General features: G+C 36.7%; 1 protein-coding gene across 2 annotated transcripts; it reads left to right on the top strand.

Moving 5' to 3' along the window:
- Positions 1–1,285: 1,285 nt before the first annotated feature.
- Positions 1,286–11,945, top strand: LOC135633992 (probable inactive purple acid phosphatase 1). 2 transcript variants are annotated; one of them, XM_065144091.1, is made up of 13 exons: positions 1,286–1,421; positions 1,561–1,787; positions 2,437–2,528; positions 2,847–2,913; positions 3,008–3,130; positions 3,800–3,892; positions 4,416–4,545; positions 5,070–5,151; positions 5,266–5,398; positions 10,114–10,319; positions 10,389–10,514; positions 11,056–11,365; positions 11,456–11,945. In XM_065144091.1, the coding sequence occupies exons 2-13, from the start codon at positions 1,614–1,616 to the stop codon at positions 11,759–11,761; spliced, it is 1,842 nt and encodes a 613-aa protein (XP_065000163.1). In that variant the 5' UTR covers positions 1,286–1,421; positions 1,561–1,613; the 3' UTR covers positions 11,762–11,945. The 2 variants fall into 2 exon arrangements, with proteins under 2 accessions (XP_065000163.1, XP_065000162.1); XM_065144090.1 differs by having other exon boundaries at positions 1,543–1,787.
- Positions 11,946–12,470: the final 525 nt, after the last annotated feature.

Raw genomic sequence — 12,470 nt, 5'->3', positions numbered from 1 at the left:
TACCTATGAATAGATTTTAGATTATATGATGTGAAAATTGTATAGTCAAATATTTACCAATAAAAAATACCTTTCTTTTTTAAAAAGTTATTAGTCAAAATAAGCATCTAATGAAAAATGAAATAAATTAATAAAATGCTTGCTAGAGGAAGAGCTAAGATTCTTTTAATGGCTAGACCATGTGAAAATTGTAAAAGTAAATCTTTTTTACAAAATTATAATTTTATTAATATTTTTAATTTTTATTGGTCAAAATAAGACTCTAATGGAAAATTAAAAAAAATCATCAAACAACTCTATCATTCTATAAACTAATTTTCCAAAAAAAATTTAAAACTAAATATTTTAATTAATACATTTTATTGTTTTTATTTTTATATGAATAATTATTTTTATTAATTAACTTGAAGGAGGGTTTATACCTCCAACCCTTGTGGCTAGCAGCCACACACTCTAACCAACTTAACTATTCCAGCTACATAATTTTTCTATTTTTAATTTATATAAACTATTGTATTATTCTTACCTTCAACATCATAAATATATTTTTTTTGGACAAACAAATTAATTCAAGATATGATACACATGCTTCAATTTTTTCACCTCTAAAACTAAGTAGACTCCAACCACTATAGGTGCAAATTTTAAACCATTGGATGTATCTTATACTTATTTTGAAGAAATATATACAAACATACAAATTATGGCTACTATGATTATATAGTAAATCCACTTCAAAAGTTATTTATATACCTTTAATCTTTTCTCTTTTACTTACATTTATTCATTAATAAGATGAGTGCTATACTAAGGATTTTTTTTTTATATTTGGATGATAATAGTTGAAATTATCTTTCTTCATTATTTTTTTACTTGATTATCATTTTCCAATTCCTCCTTTCTTGTAAGGCAAGATAAGAATATCATGTAGTTTCTTGAAAGCATAAGCATATCCACATGCACATACTTCACATTTAGCTGTCTTGCAAATCATGGCCTCATACACAATAACTCATCAAAAGATCTTATTTTGTTGGATTTATAAATAAATCCAACAAAATATTGCATTTTTCCTTATAATTTTTGATATATTATTACTCTAAATTTTAATTCATCTGAGAAAAAAAATGGAATAATCATGGCTAATTGTAACAATGCTAACTAATGTTAATGAAAAAGCATATATAACCATCTAAAATATCCAAATAATTAACAACAAATGTTAATTAACTTATATATATATATATATATATATATATATATATATATGCTCCAAGATGCGACGATTCGATTCCATTCTCGTCAATCACCACTAAAAAATCTCAGTGTTTTTGTTCCCCGATCGTTTTCATCCTTCCTGCTGCAAAAAAGACGTTGTCTTGACGATCCAGACAAGCTACTGTTGATCGCCCAACCATCAGGTGAGCTCCGCTTCCTGCTGAAGATTTTACAGAGGTTTCTATCTCGTTTTGCTTAATTTGCATGTCTTACGAGGATGCTGATGCTTAAAGATTGCTTTTTCGCGCCTTTTCTTGAGCAAAGGAGCTTCAATTCTTGAAGGGGCTTTTGATCTCGTGTGTTACATTGGGGAGCTTCGAGGCTGGGGTTGCGCGATGAGCCTCCGGAGCTTGAATCTGTTGGTGATGATCCTCGTGACCCTGTTGAGCTCTGGTGCGGGCAAGCCCAGCGGCGAGCAGCCCCTTTTGAGAATTGAGATACACAAGACCACTCTCGCCCTCCATGATTCGGCTTACGTCGAGGCCTCTCCTCGTGTTCTCGGATTGCAGGTATTGTCCGATGCTGTTAGGTTGAATCACGAAAGCAACAAGGTGATATGCATGTGATGAATTCCAATGATTCTATGCGCTTATGATGCTTCATCTTTAATCTTAACATTACTCATATATGATATGCATATGGATGATTCTATGCACTTATGATGCTTAATCTTTAATCTTAATATTACTCATATATGATATGCATATGGTTGCTTCTGCTTCAATTTCAAGGCTGATTGTTTCATGTTAAAAGGTAAAATCAGCAAAAATAGAATATCATTTAGCAGAAATAATGTTTTTCTTCTTTTTTCAAGCAACTGCTTTTTTATAGCATAGAAATATACAAAGAATGAAGTAAATAACTGAACAACCATCTCTTTGATATGGATGAATTTCTCTGTTTGTTTTGGCTGTGCCTCATCTGGTTCTTTCGTTTTCATTTTGTGGCCTACTTATGCCAAGCAACAGTCATGTGTTCACAAGAATGCTTGAATTGATTCAAACATGATTGTATATGTAATAATAAGCTTAGGAAAGACAGATTACTTCTGCTTCTATTGTTTTTGACAACACTAGCTGTTATAACTTTATCAATCAAGGAACCAATGTAGAACATTTTCCAATTTCACAATCTCATGGAATATGTGATATATTGCAGGGTCAAAACAGTGACTGGGTGACTTTACAGTATAGTTATCCAAGTCCATCAAATGACGATTGGATTGGAGTTTTCTCTCCTGCAAGTTTCAGGTACAAGTATCTTATGTATCAATTTGGACTTGTATTAGTGAATATGTTCCTGGATGATGCAAAAGGAACAAACACTAAAGGAAGTTTCTGATTGGAATTTTTTTTTTGTTTTATAGTACTAGTGATAAAACTTTTTTGAGAAAATTTTTACTTGTTATATGAATTCCTAGATGTTAAAATAATTGTTTGGCTACAAATGTTAGGCGAACACAATAGTTCAAAAGCAATTTCCAAAGATGACTTATTTTAAGTAAATGCAACGATTTAAGATTTGGTAGCGCTGCTTCACAATTAGCTGATATCTCATTTGAGTTTCAGTTCTTCCATCTGTCTGCCGGAAAATCCAAAAGAAAGTCCTCCACTGCTATGCACTGCACCTATCAAGGTTTTTCTCTCGTCACACAATAAATACAAGACTTTGATGCTTTAATTGTAAGATAGATGTAGAATATAATCATCAACTCATCCATGTTTTGCAGTACCAATATGCAAATTATACCACCTCAGACTACCGCAATACAGGAAAGGGATCATTGAAGCTTCAGCTAATCAATCAGAGAGAGGATTTCTCCTTTGCACTATTTTCTGGAGGGCTCTCAAATGTATACGTTGAGACTGAATTTTATTTGTGTTTCTCAATAAAGCATCAGCCTCAAAATCGAGTATTGTTGGGTTCATTATTTCTTAGATCGGAACTTCATAGCCAGAAAGCAAGCTTTTTTCTTTAGTTTGATGAGCCTTTTATTTCTGAAGATTTGGCTAGGAAGAATCTTTTGTAATGCAAATTATTAAAGATTACTTTATTTTGTGCCTATCAAGGTTCTCAATATCGTACCGTACCGGTATTTCGACCTGGGCTCGGTACCGGTATAGTACGGTATACCGAGTGGTACACCCAGGTGTACCGAGTACTGTAGCACTGTAGCACTGTAGCAGTGCTACAGTACTCTCGGACTGGTAACAGTCGGTCCACGTACTGACAACCTGTTGGACCGGTACGTACCGCCCGTACCAGACGGTACGGCTCGGTACGACAGACCCTGGTGCCTACTATGATTTGCTGCTTTAGTTGATTTCCTGCATCACTTAGGGAGTAGGGAGTAAGGATTCTTTTTTCCTGTTTTTAAAAATTAGATATAAGAAAATAATTTTTAACCTAATCAGACTGACAATTTTATAGATTTTGACAAACAAGACTTATCCTCTCACTTCCAGTTATTAATTACTACTGTAAGCTAATGTTGGTTTCATACTTTCTATCACTGCAACAGCCAAAGTTGGTTGCTGTCTCAAAAAAAGTAACTTTTGCAAATCCAAAAGCACCAGTATACCCTAGGCTGGCTCAAGGAAAGTTGTGGAATGAAGTAAGTATTGCTTACATTTCTTTCTGTAACTAAATGATGCCTATATACAGTTCTGCTTGAAATTGAGGCCACAGTTCCCTAGATTCTAATTGAATTATGATCTGAATAACTAATCACTCTGTACTGTTTTCTTATTTCTGCAATACGCAGTAGCATATATATAAACCATGCAGAGTACTTCCACTTTCGCTTCAGATTTGTCATGCCTGTTATTAGTTGACATTGATGGCAGATCATGTTTAAGCAATGAGAATAGATAAGTGATATTGCATCAGAAAAAAAGTTATACGTCCATAATGCCCTGCTTATATTCTTTAAGTTAAAACACCTACCAGAAGAGAAAAGTTCCAAGTCTCTGCATGCTTGATAGGATATTTTTTCTTTGAGGGGATATACTTGATAGGATTTCAAGACAATACTTTCTTTCAAGCTTGTTGGACATCATTGCATTTTCCTTTTCTGTACACATTCTTCCTTGGAATTTCATGTTCAAAAGGTGTGTGACAAAATGTTCATTTTTCAGATGAGTGTTACATGGACAAGTGGATATGGAATTAATGAAGCAGAACCTTTTGTTGAATGGGGTGCACGAGGAGATTCTCAAGTCCGCTCCCCAGCTGGGACATTAACTTTCAGTCGTAACAGCATGTGTGGTTTGTAATTTTTCCTTTGCTCTGGAAGGTCGTCTTTATCTCTTTAGGGATCAAGTGAAAAACTAGAAGACTGCTGGCTATCATCTCTAGAACCTCTTACATATTTAGGTTTTCAAAATTCCTCAGGGAGATCTGTTGGTTGCAGACTAGAGTCATTTGTCTTGGTTATTATGCTGAATATCTGTTGAAGCTAGTCAAATGTGATGCAACATGTCTAATTTTCCCATTGTTATAGATAACTTGTTTGTATTCCATCTATAGTCTCAATATAGGATTGTCCTTGGAAAGTTTGTTGCATGTACTTTGACTTGTCAATAAGATATAATATGAGCAGAAAATCTCCATTCTTGAAATAGAAACTTGATCTATCACAGTCAGAAGCGAGTAGATTTGACCTTTCAAGAAAGACAACATTTAAAAAGATTTTGTAATAATGTGCTCTATGGTTAATATGTTTATGACTGCATTTGCCTTCTCCCATGAGCAAGTTAGATTTACAATTATTTGCTTGGTTGCACTTACAGGTGCACCTGCTCGGACAGTGGGTTGGCGAGATCCTGGTTTCATACACACTAGTTTTCTGAAGGACTTATGGCCTAATAAAATGTAAATATCATAGTTTCATCTTAATGTTTCCAGTCCATTTATCATTTGTTTATCTATTATCAGAGGGAGGTTCTTCCACAAGTATTCTAATGAGTCATACCTTTTACATTGTAGGTATACTTACAAATTGGGACATAAATTGATCAATGATTCATATGTTTGGAGCCGGTCATACATCTTTAAAGCATCTCCATATCCTGGGCAAGATTCTTTACAGCAGGTTGTCATTTTTGGTGATATGGGAAAGGTAATGATCTTGGTTAGTTTTGGTGTGCATTTAATAAAGACATTATTTAGACTCAATCGCTGGTCGTTGACAGTTTATTTTCCTCTACTTGTGATGTAGACCAATGGTATTTAGCCTATTTTTGGAATGAACTTTGTTTTTCTCAGAAGCTGCAGCATATTCATGTCCTTACCAAATTATATGTTTAACCCAAAGAAACATGTGAAGTATATTTAGATGTTCAGATATATATATATATATATATAACATGATCAATTCACCAAAAACATTAAAAAATATATTAGTGGTCATTAAACCTTGAGAATACATGGATTTGTGTTCATATCCACCAGCTTAACATACATTTGAGTTGGATAGTTCGCACCTAGGTTCCACAAACTACAAAGTAATATTGCTTCCTGACTTTAATTGATTTGGCTTTGATAATAATCTTTGGATTATCTTTCACTTGTGTTTTTCAAGTGTATTACTCTTGATTTGGCTTTGATAATAATCTTTGGATTATCTTTCACTTGTGCTTTTCAAGTGTATTACTCACAGGATATGCTTCTCCTTTGCCTTGAAGATCTTGAGTTCAACAGTAATACATAGTAAGAAGAAGATTTGATGTGATCTGAGTCAGTTGATGTACTGGAAAATAAAGTAACAAATCTATGGTAAATAGTGTTAACTAGACTATATTATGCATATATATGAATCATGTTTGATGTATATCCTAATGTTACTTGCACTTATTGAACTCTGTGATTATAGATTATTAGAGCTAGCCCCAGGAATTTTACCAAAGGGTAATTTTGGCAACCCAACAAAGACAATAAAGCAGAAAGAATAAAAGCGACAAGAACATCAGATTTACGTGGTTCGGTCAATTAACCTTGACCTACATCCACGAACGAAAGAGGAGCAAATCACTGCTATAAAATGAGACTATTACAAATGCCTTAGGAAGATGTTCCTAGGCCATAAAACACCCGAAAATACTAAACAAGAAAAACCCAAACTATAAGCTCAAACTATTTAACTGAGTGTGGACTTAAACCCAAAGCAAACACTTAGGTTTTTCTTGTGGTGCCACTTGTGGTGTATTTGACTTCAAAGCCCAGACCCTTATTTATAGTTCCAATAGGAGATAACAAGCCTGATTTTCCCGATGTGGGACTATGGAACTTGCCAAACTAACAAATCTCCACCTTGGCATGTCCTAACAAAACTTGCTCCACCTTCTTCATAAAAGCCCCAATGGGCAATCACCAACAATGAACACCAACCAAGTCCAAGCACTGCTTGAACTTGTAAACCGGAAGAGGCTTCGTAAGCATATCAGCAGGATTATCCTTCGTATGAATTTTCTGAACAAGGACCTTTCCCTCAGCAATAGTATCTCATTTGCATCCAACAATTTTCTTACCCGAAGGCGGCTTCACAAGATCCCAAGTTCTATTCTGATGAAGAGATTCTATTTCTTCATTCATCACAATCAACCACTTAGCGGAATTATCACAAGAAACTACATCTGAGTAGAAAGTAGGCTCACCAACTTCACTTGTTTCTTCTGCAACAGACAAAGCATATGCAACCAAATTTGCATATCTTTGTGGTGGTCGAATATTTCTCCGTGGTCTATCCTTGACTATGGAATATTGCTCTTCCTCTGGATCATCTGTGTCAGTAGACTCGGGACCATCTACTGGCATTCTTTGAGTAGAAGAGTTCGACTTAAAAGAATTAGAACTACTAATCTCAAGCTCCACCTGCTTCTGTGCACTATCATTTGTATAACTAGTAGATTCCTCTTTAAAAGATAACATAGATAATTCATCAAAAGTAACATCTCTACTGATTACAAATTTTGGGGATTTGGGATCAGAACATCATAATCTGTATCCTTTCACCCCAGATGCATACCCAAGGAAAATGCACTTTTTCGCTCGAGGCTCTAATTTTCCTTCATTTATATGCATATATGTTGGATACCCAAAAAATTTTAAATCAGAGTAATCAGCAGGAGTACATGACCAAACTTCCTCTGGAGTTTTAAAGTTAAGTGCTGCAGAAGGAGCGCGGTTGACAACGTAACAGGCCATATTAATCGCCTCTGCCCAAAAGTCCTTTGTTAACCCTGCATTTGAGATCATACACCTTGCTCTCTCCAAGAGTGTTCTGTTCATACGTTCGGCCACACCATTTTGCTGAGGTGTCATCCTAACAGTGCGATGCCGAACAATTCCTTCATTTTTGCAGAATTCATTAAAGTCATGCTCACAAAATTTCATGCCATTATCTGTTCGAAGCCGCTTAATCTGTTTACCTGTTTGCTTCTCAATTAAAGCCTTCCATTGTTTAAAGGTTAGAAAAACATCATTTTTATGCTTTAAAAAATAAACCTAAACTTTCCTGGAATAATCGTCAATGAAAGTCAACATATACCTAGCACCACCCTTAGATTGAACATGAGCTGGACCCCAAAGGTCTGAATGAATATAGTCAAGAGCAAGGTTCGCCGTACCGTACCGTACCGACGTTTCGACCCAGGCTCGGTACCGGTACGGTACGGTATACCGCTCGGTACACCCAGGTGTACCGAGCGGTACACTCACGTGTACCGAGCACTGTACACTGCTACAGTGTTACTGTACACTGCTACAGTGTCGGTACGGTACGGGACGGTCCGCGTACCGCTGGCCTGTCGGACCGGTACGTACCGCCCGTACCGGGCGGTACAGTCCGGTACGGCAAACCTTGGTCAAGAGTACCTTTCGTTTTGTGAACTGTCGGATAATTGAAGCTGACTCTTTTCTTCTTTCAAAAAATACAGTGTTCACAAAAATCCAGTGGCCCAGTACTCTGTCCGCAAAGTAGACCCCTTTTGCTCAATATGCTTAAACCTTTTTCGCTCATATGACCCAAACGCATATGCCATAATTTGATGATGTCAGAATCAGACAATGATGATGACGAGACTGCAACCGAGCCTGTGACAATAGTTCCCTGCAAAATATATAAGCTACCAGACCTACAAGCTTTCATAACAACAAGGGCACTTATAGAAACTTTCATAACTCCACCTTCAGTTGTGTATTTACACCCAAGGACCTCTAGGGTGCCTAAAGAGATGAGATTCTTTTTTAAATCAGGAACATGTCTAACATTAGTAAGCGTCCTCACAATACCATCATGCATTTTAATTCAGATTGTTCCTCTACCAACAACATCACATGCTGCATTATTGCCCATCAAAACAATTCCACCATTACAAGATTCATATGTGGAAAACAAATCTCTATTAGGACACATGTGAAAAGAACAACCCGAATCTAAAATTCATTCATTTTTAGACCTCGTCCTATCATCAGTAGCAAAGAAAATATTTCCATCATTCTCATCAGTTACTACATTAGCTTCAGCAAACTCAGTAGTTTTCTCAACAATTTTTTTCTTTTGCTTTAATTTATTTTTCAATTTAAAGCAATCAACTTTAATGTGTCCCATTTTATGACAATATCTGCATTCCAAATTTCTATGTCTGGATTTAGATCTAGATTTAGATTTACTATTGTCAAATTCCCTTTTATCTGTTCTCCCCCTAATAACCAGACCTTCAGCCTGATTCTCTCTACTTTCCCCAGTGATATCCCTGTCTATCTGCTCTTTAGATTTTAGTGCAGATTTAATTTCTTGATATGAAATTGTTTCTTTTCCATAAATCATAATATCACGAAAATGCTTCAAAGATTGGGGAAGAGAATACAAAAGTAACAGGGCCTTATCCTCATCATCAATTTTTGCATCTATATTCTCCAAATCCATAACCAAGGAATCAAACTTATCAAGATGTGAGAGTATAGATGTACCTTCAATCATCCGAAGTATATACAAACTTTGCTTTAAGTAGAGACGATTCTCTACTATCCTCTTAATATACAAGGCTTTAAGCTTGTCCCACATGCACCAATCACGTGAGTGATGGCACGTATGGCAAGATCTTCCTTGACGTACCATCTGGCATGTTCTCAGCTCCCTAGAACACCAGATTTACGTGGTTCGATCAATTAACCTTGACCAACATCCACGGACGAAAGAGGAGCAAATCACTACTATAAAATGAGACTATTACAAATGCCTTAGGAAGATGTTCCTAGGTCATAAAACACCCGAAAATACTAAACAAGAAAAACTCAAACTATAAGCCAAAACTATTTAACTGAGTGTGGACTTAAACCCAAAGCAAACACTTAGGTTTTTCTTGTGGTGCCACTTGTGGTATATTTGACTTCAAAGCCTAGACCCTTATTTATAGTTCCAATAGGAGATAACAAGCCTGTTTTTCCCGATGTGGGACTATGGGACTTGCCAAACTAACATAGATCCTAAATACCAACTGATTATGAAATTAGTAATGGTTCATGTTTTCCCATTATTAGCACATACCATATAAAATTCATTACAATAATTCTCCTAGTATGATTATGATACCAAACTGGCACTGAGATATCCATGCATCACTGCTTGCAAAAGTTACTGAAAAATATTATTACAAATAAGACCTTTCAAGGCTCTTTTCTCATGCAATTAATCGTCTTACACGATAAGAGAACATAGTTTTCATCTGAGCTGTGGCAGAAGATGCTTGAATAGGAGCACATGCTATAACTTTGCAATTTTTCTCTCTACTTCCTGGGCATAAGATGGTTTTCTGTTTTGGCTTTCTTTACCAGGCTGAGGCTGATGGTTCAAATGAGTACAACAACTTCCAGCCTGGCTCTCTTAACACTACTTATCAGCTTATCAAGGACCTAAAGAATATTGACATAGTTCTCCACATTGGTGATATCTGCTATGCAAATGGTTATATCTCACAGTGGGACCAATTTACCTCACAGATTGAACCTATTGCTTCAGCTTTGCCTTATATGATTGGAAGGTTAGTTCTATAAGTTACTTGTATCACCATGAAAACTGGAAATGACAATGTTTCATCCTCATCTTGCAGAGGTAACCATGAACGGGACTGGCCCGGGACAGGATCATTCTATCAGAATACAGATTCAGGTGGAGAATGTGGTGTACTGTCTGAAACTATGTTTTATGTTCCTGCCGAAAACAGAGCAAAGCTTTGGTATCACTCTGCAGACATATACTAATTTTTGTTCCCTTATGACAGCTATTGTTTGCATCATACGGTTTGAATTTGTGTATGAATTAATTGCCATCCACTTTACTTAAGTGTGGTGTTCTACATCAAATAACAAAATCGAGTTTTTGTCGAAAGGTCTTGATGTTGGATTTCTTACTCAGTGGCATGCACTATTCCTTTCTAATTTTCCATCCTATTCTAAAGCTTAATTGTTCTTAACTTAGATATGCCATCTCATAAGTTCTCCAGCTAACAGTATGCATCAGTAAGCATAAAATGAATTACTTATGTTGGGGATTTAGTTTTTTCTACTATTTTTGCTGATTTGAGCAAGGCAGATTATTGAACTCGTGTTTTTCTCCCTTAGTCTCCTATGATGCAATCTAAAAGTCTTTAACTGTGTTTTCAGGCATTCGATCGATTATGGCATGTTCCACTTCTGTATAGCTGATATTGAACTCGTGTTTTTATCTCGCTGAGTCTCCTAGGATGCAATCTAAAAGCCTTTTAACTGTGTTTTCAGGTATTCGACCGATTATGGCATGTTCCACTTTTGTATAGCTGACACTGAGCATGACTGGAGACCAGGAACCGAGCAATACAGCTTCATCGAACATTGCTTGTCAACAGTTGATAGACAGAAACAACCATGGTTGATCTTCCTTGCTCACCGGGTTCTTGGTTACTCTTCTGCCGATTTCTATGGTGATGAAGGAACATCTGAGGAGCCTATGGGAAGAGAAAGCCTTCAAGAACTCTGGCAGAAGTACAAGGTTGACATTGCCTTTTTTGGACATGTACACAACTATGAAAGAACATGCCCGGTCTATCAGGTACACATCTTACAACCAGTCCTTTGACATCAAATATACGTTACGAGTTCTATCAGATGAACACCAAGAGCATGTTCTTGTCTGTTGCAGAACACCTGCATACGGAACGGATCGAACTATTACAGTGGCCCCTTCGAAGCAACCACACATGTAGTTGTCGGAGGTGGAGGTGCCAGCCTTGCTGACTTCACCACGGTCCGAGCGAGATGGAGTTACTATCAAGACCATGACTACGGGTTCGTAAAGCTCACAGCCTTCAACCATTCGATGCTGCTGCTCGAGTACAAAAGGAGCAGCGATGGAAGGGTCTACGATCACTTCATCATCTCCCGGGATTACCGTGATGTTCTCGGTTGTGCCGTTGACAGTTGCTCAAGAACAACCCTGGCTTCTTGAACATGGCCACTGAGGCTGCATCGATCTCCATGGAGGAAAAGTCATCTGTTATTATGGTTGATACTCATTTATGTCGCATGTTGATCGATTCTTCTGTGGTGATTCAGAATTCGTATTGTTCTGGGAAACAGAAATCTCAGAGTAAGGATTTGGTAGATGCGAACTTTCACCGTCTGCCTCTTTAGCTTGCGTCCACTAGAACTCAATCTGGGAATCTCGATGATACGATGAGATTAACGCTTTTAGAGTCTCTTTCAAGCACTCCATTCTTGGTGAATGAAATGTCAACCCAACCACATAAGAAGATTTAGCTCGTGTTAAGCATTATCGCCTCTACCATGGAAAATGAGTCTGCTACATCACCATCGGATCAGTCGCCAATATCTAACCATAAAATTCAATACCATCAATATTCGATGTGTTACCGATATGTCACTACCATACCAATCCATTATCAATGTTGGATCAAGATTTAGTATTATACTCCAAATTGCATCAAACAAGCCAGAGGCAGTCAGGCAGGAAAGAAGAAACCAACATTCAATTTGCAGCAGCTTCTTCTCCAGCTATCAATTTTGTGCATTTAGAGACGCAGCTAAGGAACTCCTTTGTGGTACTCTTTGCAATCTGCATTACTTGTATTACTTGGATCATCACAGCTCCAAAAACTCAGTTAATGCTAACCAAATGATTACGACAAGCTCCGGTG

Source organism: Musa acuminata, chromosome BXJ3-3 (assembly GCF_036884655.1).
Source record: "Musa acuminata AAA Group cultivar baxijiao chromosome BXJ3-3, Cavendish_Baxijiao_AAA, whole genome shotgun sequence".
Lineage (NCBI taxonomy): Eukaryota > Viridiplantae > Streptophyta > Magnoliopsida > Zingiberales > Musaceae > Musa > Musa acuminata.
Note: the sequence above shows the minus strand (reverse complement) of the source record. Positions and strands in the feature narration are given on the sequence as shown.